General features: G+C 48.6%; 4 protein-coding genes across 10 annotated transcripts in view; 3 read left to right on the plus strand and 1 right to left on the minus strand.

Annotated features, from left to right (window-relative positions):
* Positions 1-4,560: 4,560 nt before the first annotated feature.
* On the plus strand, positions 4,561-9,458 carry Nicn1 (nicolin 1). Of its 2 annotated transcripts, none has more exons than XM_008853181.3 (6): positions 4,561-4,812; positions 6,399-6,575; positions 6,820-6,933; positions 7,373-7,444; positions 7,852-7,959; positions 8,034-9,458. In XM_008853181.3, exons 1-6 carry the CDS (start codon positions 4,681-4,683, stop codon positions 8,073-8,075), a joined length of 645 nt encoding a protein of 214 aa, XP_008851403.1. In that variant the 5' UTR covers positions 4,561-4,680; the 3' UTR covers positions 8,076-9,458. The 2 variants fall into 2 exon arrangements, with proteins under 2 accessions (XP_008851403.1, XP_008851404.1); XM_008853182.3 differs by having other exon boundaries at positions 4,562-4,812; positions 7,855-7,959.
* A 143-nt stretch (positions 9,459-9,601) lies between these two features.
* Positions 9,602-15,654, plus strand: Amt (aminomethyltransferase). Of its 5 annotated transcripts, none has more exons than XM_017803215.2 (9): positions 9,602-10,009; positions 10,097-10,279; positions 10,775-10,855; positions 12,665-12,796; positions 13,221-13,299; positions 13,599-13,744; positions 14,079-14,259; positions 14,575-14,730; positions 14,835-15,654. In XM_017803215.2, exons 1-9 carry the CDS (start codon positions 9,920-9,922, stop codon positions 15,011-15,013), a joined length of 1,227 nt encoding a protein of 408 aa, XP_017658704.1. In that variant the 5' UTR covers positions 9,602-9,919; the 3' UTR covers positions 15,014-15,654. The 5 variants fall into 5 exon arrangements, with proteins under 5 accessions (XP_017658704.1, XP_008851402.1, XP_029412010.1 ...); XM_008853180.2 differs by having other exon boundaries at positions 10,112-10,279; XM_029556150.1 differs by having other exon boundaries at positions 10,126-10,279.
* A 429-nt stretch (positions 15,655-16,083) lies between these two features.
* Tcta (T cell leukemia translocation altered) lies at positions 16,084-19,301 on the minus strand. 2 transcript variants are annotated; one of them, XM_008853184.3, is made up of 3 exons: positions 18,911-19,301; positions 18,544-18,598; positions 16,084-17,441 (listed from the first exon to the last, which is right to left on the minus strand). In XM_008853184.3, the coding sequence occupies exons 1-3, from the start codon at positions 19,131-19,133 to the stop codon at positions 17,399-17,401; spliced, it is 321 nt and encodes a 106-aa protein (XP_008851406.1). In that variant the 5' UTR covers positions 19,134-19,301; the 3' UTR covers positions 16,084-17,398. The 2 variants fall into 2 exon arrangements, with proteins under 2 accessions (XP_008851406.1, XP_008851405.1); XM_008853183.3 differs by having other exon boundaries at positions 18,544-18,646.
* Positions 19,302-19,350: 49 nt separating this feature from the next.
* The window catches only part of Rhoa (ras homolog family member A), a 41,470-nt gene continuing 40,787 nt past the window's right edge, over positions 19,351-20,033 (plus strand). Inside the window, exon 1 of the mRNA XM_008853186.3 lies at positions 19,351-19,733. The gene's annotated coding sequence lies outside the window, so the exon portion shown is untranslated. The remainder of the gene's footprint in view (positions 19,734-20,033) is intronic.

A 20,033-nucleotide genomic window follows, 5' to 3' on the forward strand; every position in this document is an offset into this window, starting at 1 on the left:
CACAAGGACAAGCCATTGTGGAAAGGTCACATAAAACCTTAAAAGACCAACTAAAAAGACAGGCTCAAACAACATATTCTCCCAATATTCAATTAACATTAGCCTTGTTTACCCTTAATGTACTTAATGTATATTGAGGGACTGATGCTCCCCCCATCACCTGACACTGGGCCCAGACACACCCAGTACCACCCATCATGGTTAGATGGAGAGACCCCTTTGATGGACTCTGGAAAGGACCAGATCCATTGCTGACCACAGGGAGAGGATTTGCTTGTGTTTTCCCACAGGATCAACTAAAGCCTATCTGGGTTCCAGCCAGAAATGTCCGACACCTCCCAACCCATGAAAAAGATGGCCTGCATGACCCTGTCAGAGACAAAAAAAAGAAAGAGGCGAAGACGACACCCAAAGCCACACCGGATCATGTGGAAAGAGATCCATGACCTAGTGGACACTGCCTGCCGTAGATGTCCCCCTAGAGCCTCCTTCTCTGTCATCCTCATGGCTATCTTTACCCTGCTTAACACCAATGCTTCAGCCAGCCCCCACTCTCCCTAATACCATGTTCTAGAGATTTTATGTCAGAGAAACATTTCAAGGAAAAAATCAGATCCATAAGACAATCGCTGGAGTATTGGAGTAATAACAGAATTCTACTTAGGTGCATTTTCTAGGTACCCCACAGCTGACTTTCATATCTCTCCATAGCTTGTACCTACAGCTAAGCCTGTGCTAACTCATAATATTATTCTACAGGAAAGACAAACAGAGGACCAGATAAAATCAACTATGTCCTAGAACAAGTACATTCAGTATGTTGCTAACTTTCTTCCCTTCACCACCTACCACAATGTTTGTCTTTCCTGTAGAATAATACAACTGGCTAATTATTCAATTTGCATTTTCAGTGAGCAAGCCTACTCATTACAAATGCCTCACTAACTACTCTCTCCAGTACAGCATGCATCGCCCCTCCTCTCTTCATATGGTACAAAGGAGAAGCCCAAAACTGTGTTAATCTATCAGTAATGATTACATTCCAGGTGTAAGAAGCCCTTTCCTCCTACACAGCTGCTAGCAGAGAAAAAATCTTCTTCCCCCTGCTGGTAGAGATCGAACTTACACTGGATGCTGGAGGCGTTGCTATGACAACAACTGCCCAGCACCTGGTGAGAAATCTCCCTCCAAGCTGCACCTGATCCTGCTCTGGCTGCCACAAGCTAGACCAAGCAATGACATCCGGGACTGACAGCCTAGAATCTCTCCAACAACAAATAAACTCTCTCGCCAAGATAGTGCTTCACAACAAAAAACATTGGACTTAATAACTACTGGACATGGAGAGGGTGTATGATATTGGGAAAAATGCTCTTTCTTTGTAAAAGAATCAAATGTTGTTGAAACCAATGTTGACACTCTCAAAAAACTTTGTAAATAATCTATTTTCAAGATTTCACCCACCAAACAATTAGGTTGGCTTAGCAATCAAAACTTTGTAATCTATTTGTCTTAGCAATCCCTTGGCTCCTATCCCTTGTTGCCCTCTGATCATGCTGTATATTGTGCTTGCTCACTGTTTTTTAAGATTTCCTTGCTGACAGTTACTGTCATTTGCTAAAATCACTACAAAACAGGCCATGGTCAATTATCAGACTTTGAATTCTCCCGAGACAGATAAGTTGGCCCTTAGGGCTGGTGATGGCACTTCTCCATTTTAAATCAAAGAAGGGGGAGATGTTGGGGACTCCTGCTGTTTTGGGTTGTAGTCTTTCCATGTCCGGATAGCCGCATGTCGGCTCGGCGTGAATGGAGGGACTCCTCTTCTCAGCAGGGTGTCTCTTACTCTCTTCTTGACTGACCTTTTGAAATGGCCGCCACAGATGCCCTACCAAAAACATGGCCTCTGCCAGGTTTTCCTGTGTGATTTTCAGGCACTGTCTGACAGCCTGGCAGGAGCCCACCACCACATGTAAATAGGGCATCCTAAAAGCACCTATCAATTAAGGCTTTTGCCACTGCCCCACAGTATAAAATATCCTGGTTTCCCCTAATTAATCGGAGCTGAATCACTAAGACCTGGAGCCAACCTGAGTCACTAAATAAAGGAGCTGTACTGAGCTGAGTTCTGTGTCTTACTGCCTACGAACCAGTCTTCCCAGAGAGAGCTATCTCTTTGTAAACCACGACTCACAGAGACCCTGCTTTCGCCGTCTCCGCACTTCAACGAGATCTGGCAGCCGGCGGATCTCGTACCTTGAGGGAGTGCTCAGTGGAAATTGGGATGGAACCCGCCCGGGCGGCTGACAGCGGCCCTCCAGAGCCACCAGCCCCGGTAGCAGAGAGCCTCAGCAACGCAGCTCGCGGGAGACCGCGCCACGCCCAGCAGCTGGCGCCCTGAGATCCCCGCGACACCATAAGTCTGGTTGTAGTTGTTTTGAGACAGTCTCACTTTGTAGCCCAGGATGTCCTCAAATCCGTGGTGCTCCTCTTATCTCTGTCTCCTGGGTGTTAAAATTACAGGTATGCACCATTACCTACTGCAGTCTTTATTTAGTTACACTGCTGAGGATTGAACCAGAGCCTTTCCCATTCTATATAAGCCCTTTGTTGTTACTGCTTTTGCAGAGTTGGGGATTTAATTCAAGGCTTTGTGCATACTAATCAAGCAGCCCACTATTGACCTACAACCTTAGTGTTGTTGCTATTTTGAGTCAGAGCCTTTTCTAGCACATACTGACCTTAAATTCTTTTTTTTTTTTTTGAGACAGGGTCTCACCATGTAGCCCTGGCTTGCCTAGAATTTGATATGTAGACCCGTCTTGCCTTAAAGTCACAGAGATCCACCTCCTCTCTACCTCCTGATTGCTGGGATTAAAGATGTGAGCCACTACATACAGCAAATTCTTTTTTTTTTAAATTTAATTAAATTTATTTTTTGGTCTTTTTGAAACAGGGTCTCCCTGTAGCCTGAGCTGGCCTGGAACTTACTATGTAGACCTGGCTGGCCTTGAACTCACAGAGATCCACCTGCCTCTGCCTCGAGAGTGCTGGGACTAAAGGCATGTGCCACCACGCCCAGCTTAATTTTAATTTTTAATTATGTGTATGCATTAGTGTCTGTGTGGGTTATATGCACATGAGTACAGTTGACCTCAGAGGCCAGAAAAGGGCAGTAGATCACCTGAGTTGGAGTTACAGGAAGTTGTGAACTCTGATATGCATGCTGGGAACCAAGCTAGGTCCTCTTCAAGAGCAGTACATACTTTTAACTGTTGTTATCTCTCCAGCTCCATGGCCTAAATTCTCTTTTAAACTTTATTATTATTATTATTATTATTTTGACTGTCTCATTATCTAGCTCTAGTTAGCCTAGAACAAACTATGTTAGACGAGGCTGGACTGAAATTATAGAGCTCTACCTATCTGTGCCTCTCTAGTGCTAGGAATTAAGGTTGTGTACCACCGTGCCTGGCTATTTTAAATTTTTTCTTGTTTTTGTTTTTGTGACAGTCTCCCTGTAGCCCCAAACTGGTCTTGATCTCACAGAGATCTGCCTGCCTCTGTTTCCAGAATGCTGGCCTTAAAGACATGCACCACCAAGTCTAGCTGATTGTTGTTTTGTTTTCAAACAGCATTTTACAATCTAGCTGGGGGGTGGGGGGAGAGGGAGAGGGAGAGAGAACATGCTGGCTTTGCAATTTTGATGTATTCTTATAACCCAGGTCATGGGAAGAGGACCTTCAAACTTCTGATCCTCCTGCCTCCACCTCCAGAGTGCTGGGATTACAGGTCTGGGGAAGCTAACCCAGGGCTTCCTGTTTACTAGGCAAGCGCTCTACGTACTACTAAGGTGAGGTTTTTTTTGTTTGTTTGTTTGTTTTTTTGTTTTTTTGTATTTTTGAGACAGGGTTTCTCTGTAGCCCTAGCTGGCTTGGAACTCACAGAGATCTGCCTGCCTCTGCCTCCTGAGTGCTAGGACTAAAGGCGTGCGCCACCACGCCCAGCGTATTTATTTATTTGTTTTATTATTTATTTATTTATTTTTGGAGGCAGGGTCTCCCTGTAGTCCCAGCTGGCCTGGAACCTGCTATGTAGACCGGGCTGGCCTCAATCTCACATATTGAGGCTCTGCGCCACCAAGCCCAGCAACGTTTAAAAAAGAAAAAAAGTGCTGGCTGTGCTCGGTACGCGAAAGCAGGATCATGTCAGTTCGAGGCGAGTACAATAGCGAGTTCCAGGCAACACTGGTCAAATCAAATGTAACGCCTAATTTTCCGATTAATGTCGGCCGGTTACTATGACCATTTGTGGTCACAGCTTTACAGACCTTAACTGATAACCATCCTAACAAAGTAGATTCTCAGGGAGATTGAGGTGGGGTGAAGAGGGCTTGCAAAGCGTTGTGGATCCTTAGGATACAGAACCCGCCCACCGTTGCTGGGTGCGGCCAGCGAGCGGTAAGGTGCGTGGGGATTGGTTGAAGAGGAACTTCCGCAGGAACTTCCGCCTCTCGACCCGCCCTGAGCGTCCATGATTGGCTAGCCTGTGCAAGCGCGAGGTCTTCTGGGAGTTGTAGTTCTTTCGGCTGGACCTGGACACGCAGAGTCCTACATCTGTAAGGACTCGTTAGGTGGAGGCTACCCGCCGTGATTGCGGTTGGTCTCAGCACCTAGAATCATGTCCCGCGTGTTGGTGCCTTGTCATGTGAAAAGCACCGTAGCCCTGCAAGTGGGCGACGTGCGGACCTCCCAAGGTCGGCCCGGCGTGCTGGTCATCGATGTCACCTTTCCCGGCCTCCCGCCTTTCGAGGTGAGCGACCCCCAAGTGGGCGCAACCCAGGCTTCTGGGTGGGGAAGATAGGAAGTTGGGCGTTTCCCAGGCATTTCACCTTTAACAGAAAGCCTCTTCAGTGTCTCTGGCGCTTAGGAATTGACCATTAGCTTATTTCTTCTGTAGCATGTACACTCTTTTATTAGACTTCCTGCCCTGTTCTCTTCAACATCTCGTACCCATTCCCAAGACATCGCTGGAAATACAGTTATGAAACAAGTGAGAAGATATTTTGTTTCTGGCCAAAGCTAGGATCGTTGAATAATGCTTTATCTCTAAGCCTACCGCTTCCCTATTCCTATGGCCCCTGCCACAGGTCAGGTGTTATTCACCCCTCATCCAGATACCCCTGGTGACTTGTTTCCAATCCCCAGTTGCACTTCCCTGTCAGCTGACAGTGACAGGGCACTGCATGACCACAACTCGGCACAAAGACTACCTCTAATGGCATGACATCAGAGTCACCCTGTGTTTGCCTCTCCCACCCTCTTGTCCCACAGTTACAATGTGTGGTTATCTCCTAAGCTGTTCCTTACCATGGGCTGGGAAACATAATTAAAGGACTGGACTCTGGACCACCTGAGTCAGTAGATTTGAGGTGGAGCTTTGACTTAAGTATTTTTAAAAGTTTTCATAGATGATTCTGATGCATGTCCAGTAATGAAAACTACTGCTATGGCAGTTAGGTCTGCAGAGCCCACCAGCCCCCCTTGCTGTGTACTCAAGTGTGGTCTAAGCCTGCTAATCCCTTTTGTGTTTAAAAAACAAAAACTCAAGCCAGGCGTGGTGGCGCACGCCTTTAATCCCAGTACTCAGGAGGCAGAGGCAGGCCAATCTCTGTGAGTTCAAGGCCAGCCTGGTCTACATATTGAGTTCCAGGACAGCTGGAGCTACAGGGAGACCCTGTCTCAAAAAGACCAAAAAAAAAAAAAAACCAAAACAAAACAAAAAAACAAACACAACCCCCCCCCCCCCAAACTCTCTGCTATTACCAGACTGAATTACGATTCTTGTTCCATGCCAGATTCTCAGGTTCTTTCACGCTCTGGTATTTCTTTGTATATGGTTCTTTTTTTAAATTTTTAAATTTTTTTAGTAAAGATCTCAGCTATCCCACCCAGAGTGGCCTAGAATAGCTGAAGCTCATTGTGGACTTCTGATCCTCCTGTGCTAGAATTCTAGCACCTCCCAGTGCTAGAATTACAGGTGTGTGTCACCGTAACCTAGTTTATATGGTACTGGGTATCCAACCTAGAGCTTCATGCAAGCTAGGCAAGCTGTACCAACTGAGCTAGCTACATCCCAAGCTCAACACATTACCTATGCTTGTTGGTCCACTTGGCATACTTGTCCTCTTACCATCTTGGATAGAGATGGAAGATTTACAGTCATGGTTTGTTTGTATGACTTACTGGACTACTATGAACACGTTTGGAAAGCAAAATTGTGTTTGAGTCCTGGTGATTGTTGAATTGTTTAGCAAAAGAGCACATTTCAAAAGAAAGGAGGAGATGGTGTCATTGGGCCTGGGTCTGATTTGTCATTGTGGACTGTGTGTATTCTAGTTGCAGGAAATCACATTTAAGAATTACTACACAGCTTTTTTGAGTATCCGTGTCCGTCAACAAACCGCAGGGCATACACTAGCCAAGTGGGTAACCTGCCTTCGGGACTACTCTCTGATGCCTGATCCACACAGTGAGGAGGGAGCCCAGGAATATGTATCGCTATTCAAACACCAGGTCAGCAGAACCTCAGCATGGCCAGGGTAGTCCAGATGAGGACTTCCTGCCTGGGGATTGGGCTAGAACAGCAGGAGGGAAGAATGGGACAAGACTGGGCTGGACTGTGGCTTTCAGGCATGTGCTTTGGAGGGGCTACTGTTCTTCTCAAAAGTTTAGAAAGTCAGCGTTTAGCTTACTGTTGGTTGGGAAGTTCATGGGCAGTGAACTGGGTCTTTGATGGATCCTTCTATGTGTATGTCAGATGCTATGTGACATGGCTAGAGTCCTAGAGCTACGTCTGATTCTGCGACAGCCATCACCACTATGGCTGTCTTTCACAGTGGAGGAACTGCAGATCTACCAGCAGGAACCAAACGTAAGTGACTATGTACAAACTATTGGTTAGTCTTTTACACAAAAGTCTTCTAGGGAAGGCTAGGAAAAATGGGGCACTAGGGTGGGTGATGGGCAAGGATGGTGAGACTCAAGGAAGCCTTCATAGGAGTTAGCTGGGTGTGGATGTAGAAGTTCATAATCAAAGGTGAGGTTCTGTCCCAGTATCTCCTGACCTTTGAGACCACCCATCATTTTCAGAGATGGAACTTTCAGGTGCTGGGTGATACTTTTGTTGCTTCTGTTCCTGTGTTCTCCTTCTACATAGCAGGAGAGCTTAGTAATCTGAGAGCCCCTTTACTCTTATATGGTCTTGAAAAGGCTTTTCCAATATCTCAGGCTCAGGGATCCTTCTTTTTGCTCTCAGGTGACAGAGTTCTTGTACTCTGTCTCACTTAGGACAGTATGCCTTTGCTTTGCAGAGCCCCTCTGTGACCTTTCCCAAGTGGCTTTCCCACCCAGTGTCAAATGAGCAGCCTGCTCCCAGTGTTGAGGTAAGCTCTAACTCTGGGTATGAACCACATATAAGTGGTACTGATGTCCAGAACAGGCACAGGTGGTCCTCTGGCTGTAGTAATCTGCGGTGCCTGGGAATGTAGCTCAGTGGTAGAGTATTTGCCTAGCATGCACAAGGCTCTGGGTTAGATTCCCAGAATGATAAGAATCTGGGACCAGACCTAGGACCTTTAGTTCAATAAGTCTTTTGGGCACTCTGGGATTTGAGGACTCTCACATGGGACTGGATTGTCTACTGAACATCAGGCCTCACTTCATGTTCTACAAATTATCCAAGAATGTTGCTGGTCTCAGCTGGAGGACTCCGTAGCCTAGCTCAGGTTCTGTAGAGCTCTAAAGGCACTTCTTGGGAGAGACTTATGGCCACTGATCTCTCCTTCTGGAGCAGGGTCTCCCAGACCCCAGCAGAGTATCCTCGGAGGTGCAGCAGATGTGGGCCCTGACAGAGATGATACGGGCCAGTCATACTTCCACAAGGATCGGCCGTTTTGATGTGAGTGATCGCTTCCCTTTGCTTGCCTCACATTGCTTCAAGCAGGTCAGAATTGATGATCTCTTGTGTTGCAGGTTGATGGCTGTTATGACTTGAATTTGCTGTCCTACACATGAGCACAAGCTCCTACCTGAGACATTGGCCTTCTGTGCCCATCCAGGCATGGTTTGGCCACCAGAGGCTGAAGTGTGTTTTCTGTGCATCCAAGTTCTGTCTGGGCCACATTTGCAAATCCGGAATTCTGGGGGCTCCCCTAGTTGTTTTAGCATGAGTTCCTAGTAGGGAACTCATGTCTTCCTGTCTTCCTGTCTGCAATGCAAATTTCAGTCTCTCAAAATACTCTGGTTCTACTTACTAAGACTCCTTAAGCGCCCTCTGTCTATCCTGCCAACACACACTCCTCTCTCTTCTACCAGTTCCCCCATCTTGAATGCAGTGGACTGGGATGAACCTGTTCCAGCTAGCTGTGGAAAGCCACAGCTACTTTGACATTCATAAACTAGGAAACTTGAGGAAGAGATGTCCTATTTTCCTATGCGTTCCTCAGTGGCCTTTTTCCTTTTGTGTTATACCTTCAACAAGAAAATGTCCTCTTTAAATTTGTCTGCTACCAGCCCAGGAGGCAGAGCTGGGGATTTGGGGAACTTGAGTGCCTAGCTCCATGAGCAGGCTCCTGAAATGTGCTCTCTTGGTCCTGGGTAGGTACATCTGGCACTCCTGGGTTCTGAGAATGAGTCCTGCAACCCATCTGCCATCTGACAGCCCAAAGTACATCCATGTTCCTTTTGCCAGCTGCTGCTTTTTAGTCATGCCCAGTGTGATGAGCAATCAACCTTGTGGGGAGCAATCAACCAAGTGCGGGTCTCACTGGTGCTTTTTGAGAGGGTGGGGTTCTCTATTACTTCAGAATGATGAAGACTGCTCTTCCTATGATAAGATTCCACTTCCCTCTTGTTCTTCCTGACTTTGCCCCTGGGAGCTGTTATGAAGCAATGCTGCAAAGTGTCTCAGACCTGGAAAGTTGGATATGTATATGTGTAACACTTTTCTGGGAAAGTTCAGCCACCTTTTGGTAGCTACCTGGTGTTCTTACCCATAAGCCTTCCCCCCCCCCCTTTGGTCTTTTTGAGACAGGGTCTCCCTGTAGTCCCAGTTGGCCTGGAACTCACTTTGTAGACCAGGCTGGCCTTGAACTCACAGAGATTCACCCGCTTCTGTCTCCCAAGTGCTGGGATTAAAGGTGTGTGCCACCACGCCTGGCTCCCATCAGCCTTCTTAAAGATAGTGTCTTCATCTGCAGGATCATTTATTAGCCCCATCCAGTTTTTGCTGAATGGGTGATGACCATATTCCTGTGTTCAGGGAACAGTGGTCCTCAGTGTGTTTGAGTAAAGAGGACATTGGAGTGGCAGGGACCATGCATTATTCACAGCTGTGTCCCCAAGCTCCTAGCACTGGGGCTAGTGTGCAGCAAAGTCAATAAATACTTGTGGAATGTATGACTGTGTTGGCTGCCTAGGTGTGCCCAGTAGGAGAACTGGAGATGACTGCGTGAGGCCAGGCTACAATAGTATTCTGCCTGCTGGGCTGGCTTCACTCTTTGGTGATCGCTCCATCCCCCACTGCTATTTGACCTGAATGTGTAATTCAGAAGGCTTTTCAGCCATTTGCAGAACTTTGACCTTCTGGAGGCAGGGCAGTTCTAACCCCCAGCTCTGGTTCTGGGCAGCCTATTCTGCCCCAAACTGCCTGATTTACTTTGATTAGTTAGAGGAAGAGCCTGAGGCTATTGGGAGTTATTGCACCGTCTGTTTTGAATTCTAGCCCTCTGTGCTTCCCGCCCCCTCTTTCATCCCCTACCAGCTTGAAAGACCTGTCCAAGCAGGGGTTTGGACTACATCTCCCAGCGTGCCTGGCAGAGTGGTGGCCTCCGTGTCGTCTGCACTGGTTGCGGGCGACAATGCAGCAGGCAATGAGCATGGTGGCCCTTCTTGGTTTTCGTCTGCAGGCACTCCCCTCGGCCCTGAGTCGCCCATTCAGTTGTGCACAGGTAGGATAAAGGGTACTGGAGTTTGTTACTGGTCTCGGAGGGTGGGAAAAGGAGACTATTGGGGACTGGGGCCACCGTGGCATTAAGGTTGGCTGCCCACAGGATGTACTCCGCAGGACTCCGCTGTATGACTTCCACCTGGCCCAAGGAGGGAAAATGGTGGCATTTGCAGGGTGGAGTCTGCCTGTGCAATACCGGGACAGTCACGTTGACTCACACCTGCATACACGCCAGCACTGCTCTCTCTTTGATGTGTCCCACATGCTACAGGTGAGTCAGGGGAGTATGCTAGCTGTTGGATCAGGCCTTCCTTGTCCACAGTGCTGTACTCTTCAGTTTTGTTTGAGGATGTCTTGGACACACTATAGTTTTAAGGACACTAGAGGGCTGACTGACTTTGAGGAGCTCCTTACTGCTTCCTCTCTATAATCTCTTCTGTTTGCTACATAGTGTGCTTTAATGCCCTGGGTTTGCCAGTGCTGATACCTACTCTCATCTGCTGTGTTGGGTTTTGGTCTGGAAATTGGTTGGGTATCTCAGTAAGGTGCTAGGTCCTGTTGAGTGCCCAGTCCTTGCTCAATCACAGATAGGCTGGTAGGTGTGGGGGAATGAGAAGATGGGATCTCTATCAACTCCAGAACCAAAAGACTAGTCACTTCTGGGCTGGATTGTGTTGTGATGGATGAAGGCTTCCTTGCCTAGTGGCCTTTTAGACTGCAGCTGATTGTTTTTAGAATGTCCTGAGGCTTTCCACATCTTCCCTAGACCAAGATATATGGTTGTGACCGGGTGAAGCTGATGGAGAGTCTGGTGGTTGGAGATATTGCAGAACTAAGGCCAAACCAGGTGGGCCCTTTTTATTTCTCCTAAATTGGGGTACTGTTTGTTTAAATTAAAAATTTATTTTTATTTAGTTCTCACTATGTAGCCCTGGCTAGCCTGAAACTCATATGTAGACCAGGCTGGCCTTAACTCACGGAGATCTGCCTGTCTCTACCTCCACCTCCAAGATTAAAGGGGTCTTTCTTTCTTTTCTTTTTTTTTTTTTTTTTTTTTTTTTTTTGTGTATTGGTATACTAAACAAAATTAATAGTCAGACTAGTCAACTGAAAATCCCTAATAGATCTCCCTGAAAGAGCACTCCTGTCCTTTTGAGTTGTATGACCCCAGTGGGGATATTGGGCCTCACTGCTGTCCCTGGGGGGATACAATAGACAGCATATGGCACAGATATACTATGACAGCTCAGGGATGGAGCACCATTCACATCCAGGGTGACTCAGTTGCCTGCTGACCAACCCCACAGCACCAGCCTCTTCTGGAGTCTTCTGTCAGGAATTCCATCTACATTTGGACGCCGTCTCTGTCCATCTCAGTTTTTGGTCTTTTTTTGAGACAGGGTCTCCCTGTAGCCCCAGGTGGCCTGGAACTCACTCTGTAGACCAGACTGGCCTTGAACTCACAGAGATCTGCCTGCTTCTGCCTTCTGGGTGCTGGGATTAAAGGTATGTGCCACTATGCCCAACTTGAGATTTGCTTTCTTGATGGGTGGAGTCTTTGGGTCATTTCTGGACACCTAGCCAGCTTTGGAGAAGGACTATTTTAGCCACACTGCATTGGGTTGGGAAGCCAGAAATCAGAGTTTATGTGTAGTTTGCTGATCTCTGTCCACCCCATTGCAATTCAAATTGTTCTCCCTAAACCAGTGGTTTTACTGCCTTCTAGGAGCTTGTTAGGAATATACTTAGGTACTGCTACAGACCTACTGAGCCAGAACCTGAATTTTAACAAAATTCTCTTAATCTCAGGCTCTAGCCATCCAGTGGGAAGGCTAAGGCCAGCCTTACAATGTTTTGCAGGTATTGCTAAAAAATGCTCTGGGATTCCAGGCACTAAGAGAATTTCCATCATATTTTCTGTTACTCTCCTAACCCCACTGTATCTTCACCTATGCCCTGTAGAAAATGTAAAATACGTAATTGAATGTCTACAGATAAAATCACAGTCTGGGAAGTTAAAAATAAATATAGAGAAGCTGAGCATGGTGGTGATGCCTGTAGTCCCAGCACTTGGGAGGCAGAGGCAGGTGGAGCTCAAGGCCAGCCTGGTCTACATAGTGAGTTCCAGGCCAGCTGGGGCCACAGGGAGGCCCTGTTTCAAAAAGACCAAAAAAAAAAGGGTAGAAATAATTTAAAAATTTGAGGAAAAAAAGGGTTGAGAGTAAATATTAAAATACATTGTGTGAAGTTCTCAAAGAATTAAAACATTTTTAAAAAATTTAAAGAAAGAATGTTCTGGGGGTTTGTGGGATCCTAAACATGAACTTTGAAGCTTTTATCCTGGAGGTTGTGGCATGGGTGGAGTTATATAGACAGGATGAAGCTCCTAGGTAGCAGGAATGTGAGATAGGGCTCTAAAAGTTTAGTAGAGAGGGGTACAATGGTCCCACTAAACTGGGAGTGGTGGTGAAAATTTACTTGGCATATGAAGATTAAAGATTCTGAATTTGAGCCTGGCCTTGTACCTTTTACCTGGAGCTGTACTCATGAGAGTGCATGAATTTGTGGTAACCAAGGAGATCCAAGAGTGTGTCTGGTTTGCCCTTGACTTTGGCCTCCTGGACCTAGAGGCAAAGATGCTTTATTTTTATGCTAGGGAACACTGTCACTGTTTACCAGTGAAGCTGGAGGCATCTTAGATGATTTGATTGTGACCAGTACTTCTGAGGGATACCTGTATGTAGTGTCTAACGCTGGCTGCTGGGACAAAGACTTGGCTCTTATGCAGGTATATCCATTCTTTGTTCTGTGCACTTTGTCTCCCTTGTTCAGAAAGCAGTGTCCTTTATGTGCAGGAAAGCCCTGTGTAATTAGGGGCTCAAAAATGACTCTTTGAATAAATGAACAGCCATAAAACTAAAGAGCAGGCCCCCCCTTGCACAAATCAGAGTTTTGTGGGGATTAGAGGAGGTGGGGAGATAAAGCTGACCCTGGCCCCTAAGTGAGCATTCTCTGGTGAGGGTAAAAGAGGTGACAGACATGGGTATAGATCATCCCTATTTAGTTCATCCCTACCACTCAGTAGCTATGTGACCTTATAAGATGGGAACCAGCCCATTATCTAATTGCCCAGTTCTGCAATCTACAGCCTATAGTAGATGCACAGTAAAGGGTCGGAGACCCTAATGTGGTGTTTTTGTCTTTCATTTCAGGATAAGGTCAAGGAGTTCCAGAACAGAGGCAATGATGTAGGCCTGGAGGTGGTAGATAATGCTCTGCTTGCCCTGCAAGGTAAGTGTGCCAAGCTGGATATGGAGCCAGTCCTTGCCTTCCCAGTTTTATTTACTGCTTAGCATGGAGGCTATTTGAAGAGGAATGTATAGATGATGTGATACTTGTGTGCCGTAATTCTAAAGTATCTTTCCTCTCCCCTCATCTACTGCAAGGCTGTCCATGGGCTAGGGACAAGGGCATCTTCTTCCCACTTGCAGAGGTGGACTTGCTCAGGACCTGTTCTGCTTCCTAAGTAAGGGTTGTAGTCCAAGGGGTATTGGACCCAGGGCTCTTGGTTATTAGCTCCCTGGGCTCAGGACCCACTGCAGCCCAGGTGCTGCAGGCCTGTGTGGCAGATGACTTGAGGAAACTGCCCTTCATGACCAGTGCTGTAATGAAGGTGTTTGGTGTGTCTGGCTGTCGTGTGACCCGCTGTGGCTACACCGGAGAGGATGGTGTGGAGGTATGTCAAGAAGGGGTTACCCCACATGGTGTTTCATGTGTGTACCCTAGCACTTGGAAAGCACAGAGGCAGGCAGATCTCTGTGAGTTCAGGGCCAGCCTGGTCTACATAGTGAGTAGACCACTATAGGGATAGGGAGACCCTGTCGCAAAAAGACCCCCCCCAAAAAAAAGAAAAAAAAAAAGAGGGGTGGGGCTGGGGATATAATGCAATGGTGCAGTGGTATTTGCCTAGCATATGCAAGGTGCAGAGGATCAAACCACATAAGGGGGGATAAGTGGCTGCAGCAAACTCCAGGGATAACTACCTACGTATTCTGTGGTCCTCCCTGCAGATCTCAGTGCCAGCAGAGGAGGCAGTTCACTTGGCAACTGCTCTGCTGAAAAACCCAGAGGTGAAGCTGGCAGGACTGGCCGCCCGGGATAGCCTGCGTCTGGAAGCTGGCCTCTGTCTGTATGGGAATGATATTGATGAACACACCACTCCTGTGGAGGGCAGCCTTGGCTGGACACTGGGTGAGCTGGGCTAGTACATACTATCAAGGGGACCCTTAATGAAGCCAGCTAGCCTATGATTATGCCTAAGGTTGTATAGGCTGGAGCAAGTGACTCAGCCTGGCTTAGCCTCCGTTCCCTGGTAGCACTGTGGTTTCATCTATTACAAACAGGATTCTAAGTATGGCTTCTAGGGGATAGGAGACTGGACTGCAGTACAGGGGAGGAATAGAACTTAGGGGATCCCAAGTGATGCTTGATTGATGTTACTTGGAGTCTTTGTAGAAAGGAGTGCCCATAGCTAGGGCTTATATGCTATGGTGTATTATATTACAGGGAAGCGACGCCGAGCTGCTATGGACTTCCCAGGAGCCAAAATCATTGTTCCCCAGCTGAAGGGTGAAGTGCAGAGGAGGCGTGTGGGGTTGATGTGTGAGGGGGCCCCAATGCGGGCGCACAGTCCGATTCTGAGCACAGAAGGAACTGTGATTGGTAAGTGGTCTAGGCAAGTGGGGGAGCCTTTGCCACTTTCTCCAGGGGGGTAAAAAACATCAAGTTGACAGGGTGGTGTTAACCTATATCCTATGCTTGGACAGGTACGGTGACCAGTGGCTGCCCTTCACCCTGCCTGAAGAAGAATGTGGCGATGGGTTATGTGCCATCCAAGTACAGTCGGCCAGGGACACAGCTGCTGGTGGAGGTGCGGAGGAAGCCTCAGATGGCTGTGGTTAGCAAAATGCCTTTTGTGCCCACGAAGTACTATACTCTGAAGTGAGGATGGCCTATGGCAAAGCCCTTCCCTCCTGGAGTCTTGCTCTGAAGGACATTCCCATAGGGTTTAGTCAGATGAGTGAGGCAGAATTCATTGGAATGGAAGCTGAATGGGGTTTGCTCTAGTCTGGTTGAGGGGGCCATCCCATCTTTTGTCTTCTAAAAACTTACTCCAACTTCAGGACCCCATTTCTCAATGATGGGTCATCTTATCTAATGTTCTATGTCAGTCCACAATCCCACTCACCCTGTTCTGCCAGGTGTTGGCTAAGAAACAAAGGTCTGCCCTTGTGGGGAGGATAACACCTACCCAACCTACCTCACTACGGTTTCTCTGATTTCAAAGAGTTATTACTGTGGGCAGTGTTAGGTACCTCCTCTACTTTGCTTTCCATGAATGCATACTGCTGCCTTTCCTAGGAAAGAAGTGACTCCTGACTCAGTGTTGGTTCAGTTGCTCATGTGTAAACTTAGGGATGGCTAAGCAAACATGGACTCACTGTTCCACATTCCCCAGTCAACTCAGCCTGCTGCCCAGTAACAAGCCATGGCAGGTTTAGTGCCTTGGCTGACCTTTGCCCTTGTTATGAATAACTGTACTGACCCTTGAAAAAAATTAAAGAAGCTTTCCTCCTCCTCACTTGCCACGGTCTTCAGCTTCATAGTTCTTTGTTCACAGGGTTCCTGGGGTGCCAATACAGTGCCTGCCTTCTTGGCCTCCAAAGCAGGCTCTGAAAGATTCATGCCTATAATCCCAGCACTTGGGAGTTGGAGGCAGGAGGATTGGGAGTTCAAAGGTATTCTCAGCTATATATTGAGGTGTAGGCCAACATGACACTTAACCAATCTCCCTCCCAAAACGTACACATATGAACAAAACCAAAAAAATACAAATCCAAAAACTAATGGGGATATTGCCCGTTTGGCAACCTACCACTACTCCAGAGAGCTGGCATCACCTCTCTACCTCTGAAAATTGTTCTATTTTGGATCCTGAGAGCAACAGCCCCAACATGTTCCCTTATCAGTTGCCCCTGTGCATGCATTGTCCTATTTGAATAACCACACAACTTATGCACTTCTGTGTTTAATATGCCACATCTTCAGTTGAGCCTGGGGTAGAATGTGAGACTTTGATTCTTCATTATGAAGTGGGTGGGCCTGCTACCCAGATGACATCTCTGAAGTAGGTACATGTATATGAGTTCAGTGCAGTTTCACTTAGAATGCACTTGCTATAAAGTCTGAGTAGGCAAAGGCTGCCAGATGGCTATGTGACATCTAACACAGAAGCAGGCAGTGGGACACCTGAGGTAGCTAGTGGCCAAGCAGAGACAGTGGTACAACTGTTAGAGAAGGAAGATTCAGGGCCACAATGCTTTTAGGAGCCACAGTGCTCTCAAAACGTAGTGTTTCTGTGGGGGCATTTACCCCCCACCCCTCTGGAACCTCTCCTGACCCACTGAAGGGACCAGGGCTAGCTAGCTTGTGGCTTACTCTTACTGAGGTTTCTAAGTGCTGAAATACTAGTTGGCTCTTAGGATGAGGCCCTTGTTCTAGGTCAAGATGAGACTGTAAAGCATGATGAAATCATTGTCCTAACTGCTTAGTACCTCCCCAGCAGTGGGCAGGGTACAGAACAAAGATCCTATGAGCACTTAAGCAATGGAGGTGGTAGGTCTAGGGAGGTGGGTATTTGGTGCCTCCACCTGGATAGTGCTAATAAGGACACCTTACCTTATGCCTGAATGGCCAGCTAAGTAACAGTAGAGTATCCCAGGCCAGGATTAACTGGCTTCTTGCCAACAAAGCAAAGCCAAGGAAATCAGGGCTTACGGGAGAAAAGACTCCTTTAATCCCAGCACTTGGGAGGCAGAGGCAGGCAGATCTTTGTGAGTTCAAGGCCAGCCTGCTCTACATAGTGAGTTCCAGGCCAGCTGGGGCTACAGGGAGACCCTATCTCAAAAAGACCAAAAGAAAAAAAAAAAAAACACCCAAATTCTAGAACCAGTCAACCTCAAGATTCCTCTTAGAGGGACAAATCTCTATAAGGTTATATCCCAGGGGGATGAGAACAAAAAAGCAAAAGCGATAAAAGGGACTACTGACTTCCTCAACCTAAAGGCTTCTCCTCGGCTCTGACCCTTGAGAGGTCTTTCCTTAAGGTAATCACACCAGGGTAGAGACAAACTTTGCCTGCCTAGTACCCGGGGCTGTCAGGGACAAGGCTGGAAATAACAGAGGCTTGCCCTGGAAGTACTGGAGTACTCCCTTTCCCCAACCCCAAGCCCCCTGCTGTTGTCCAGGAGGTCTTGGCAGCAGTAGAATACAGCATAGAAGCCAGCAGGCCCAGTGATGCCTCTGGAGACTCTTCTGCTGCTGTTTTCCCTTATTCTCTGTGGGTTTTGAGAGGTTCATTTGCTGCCATTTCCCTGCAAGTGATGGAGAGAAGAGAGGTTATTTCATGGATAGCAGAACAGTTCCTGACATTAGTTCTTCCTTAGCCCCTCTTGGCTAAGGTGGGCTCAGTTAGGCTGTAGTATACTCTAGACTTCTTCATTGAGTTCCCACAGTTCATGTTGGGCCCACCATCTTCCTCTTGCAGATCTTTCTTCCTGGATCCCTGTCTTATGGTGCTGCCATCTTTATCCTGTTGGCTAAGACAAAAACTTAGGCAGTGGAAGCCTTCTAAAATGATGTCTTGCCTTTATTCTTGAAGCCATTTGTTTACTTGCCTTTAAGCAGACAGTTATAAAGGCAATTTAGATCTGGTCACTGCCTCACTCAATCAGTCCTTCAGCAGTTCCCTGGGCCCTCTGTACCTTTGTGTTCAAACTCCATCACAGCCTCATCTATTCTCCCAACATGTCACATTTATCCATGCTAGTGGGCCTTGTTTTATCAATTTTTTTTTTCTTGTCCAGTACATTGTGCCACCTCCTGCTCTCAGTTTAGGTCTCCTGGGGGAGCCTTCCCTGAGCACTTTTGTATCTGTACTTATTTCTCTTATAAAACTTGCTTCCCCTGTGAGCAGAATTGGGATTGTCCTTGTTTTCTGGGCTTGTTGTGACTGCTGCCATCTCATAGAAGCTCAGAGATTAGTTGAATGAATGCCCTGATAAGTAGGCTGTTGTTTTAGAGGAGACTGACTTGATGAGGTCAGTATGCTAAGAATAGAGGCTGCTAGGCTGGGGGTTACAGCTCCAGTTGTACAGTACTTGCCTAGAATAGATACTCTTGCTTTCCCAACAGAGTAACTTCCCAACTGAGGGGCTTGCTCCCAAGAGACATGCCACTGAAATTATGACAGTTACCACCACCCATCGCCACAGGTTACTGAACATTCTGATGACTCTATAGGCACTGCTATCCCCCCAACTTCAATCTTGAGCCTCTACCTGCAGACTTGGAGGATGCTTGCAAAGGCCACTAAGCTGGTGCACTCATATCCTGAGAATTCTCTTCCCTGTCACCAGCACACGAGTGTCCTCTGCCTGCCAAGCATGGGGTTGGGATAGAGAGAGATTTACTTACCATGAAGGGAAATGTGTGGAGCCATCAGGTGTGGATCCATTCTGGCCACCCAGACCTGGAGGCAGGAACACACCCAGAGCTGCAGGAGGCTGGGGATGGGGATCTGAGCAGGCATTAGCCCAGGTCAGGTTAAGAGCCACGGTTGTTTAAATCGATTGGGGTTGAGATGCTGGGGACTAGCAGTAGTGTCTGGTAAGGATAGCTACAATGTGATGGTGGACTGGTGGGGATTCTGGTGTAAAATAGTGGGTAAGTCTGGATACAGTGAGACTCAAGAGAGACCAGTGGCTGTCTACGGGGACACTGGAGAACTCGATGGTACACCTTAATGGTGGTGAGGGCAGCCAGGCCTCGTGGGGAGCCTCACCTGGGCGGTGATACAACCCGGTCACTGTGTTACCGTAGAACCCCCACGCCAGCTGGATGCCCAGGAGACTTAACACCAACCACAGCAACAGCAGCTTGAAGAGAGTCACGCGCATGTCCTGTGCCTCCCACTCCCGCAGGAACTCGCTGCCCAGGGCACCCAGACCTCCGAGCGCCGAAGCGGGTAGAGCTTGCAAGAACTGCCCAGACCAAGGCTCCGCCATGACTGGCCAGCGCCCCACACCGAGTGTACCGTCACCGGGTCTCACCACGCAGGCCTATGGTCTTCCGGGGTCAGGCCTCTCAGAGCGCACGCGTAATATCGGCAAGAGCATTCTACGCTTGCGCGAAGAGTTGGCAGTTTGGGGCGGAGTATTGAAACCGCGCACGCGCACCTTGCCCCACCCTGCTTACTTAAAGGATGAGTGACTTGGGTAGTACAAAATAGCAACTTGGTCTTTTATAGCCCCAGAATTCCCGTGATGCCCCACGCGGCCGCACTGATTGGTTGAGCGTCTGGCTTCCAGGGTGTGGACGCACTGTTGAGCAATCGTGGCTGAACTGAGTGTGCGCGCGTGCGCGGGGCCGCGACCAGCGCCAGCTCGAGCCCGTGGGCGCTCGGGGGCGCGCACGTTGCTCCCCGCCCTCCCGCCACCGCCCGCCCTCGCTCGCTCGCGTTCCCCGCCTGCCGCCAGCCGTCCTCCGTCGGTTCTCTCCTGAGTCCGCCGTCTCCCTTGGACCTGCCGGTCTCCATCTCCGAGCCTGCGACTCCCAGACAGGCGTCCTCGGCGCGAAGAGGCCGGAGTCGGAGTCGTCGCCTCGAGGTGAGTGAAACCTTCCCTCCACCGCCGCGGCGCTCCCGGCCCGCCCGGCCGGCACTTTTCCGGCCACCCGCCGTCGCCCGTCTGTGGCCGCGCCCCACCTGCTGCTCTCGGCCCGCAACCCCCGGCTCTGGGCCTGGCCCCTGATCCTGACTCCGGGCCAGGGCCCCGCGCCCGAGGCGGCGGCCCCGCCCGCGCCGTCCCCGGAAGCGCGGCCCGCCGCCTCCAGTCCCCTTCCCCCGCCCGGCCGGGCCTGGTGGAGCTCTCTCCGCCCGCCCTCCCCGCCGCTTCCTCTCTCCCGGC

The sequence above is a fragment of the Nannospalax galili genome, unplaced genomic scaffold (genome assembly GCF_000622305.1).
Source record: "Nannospalax galili isolate Female #2095 unplaced genomic scaffold, S.galili_v1.0 scaffold786, whole genome shotgun sequence".
Lineage (NCBI taxonomy): Eukaryota > Metazoa > Chordata > Mammalia > Rodentia > Spalacidae > Nannospalax > Nannospalax galili.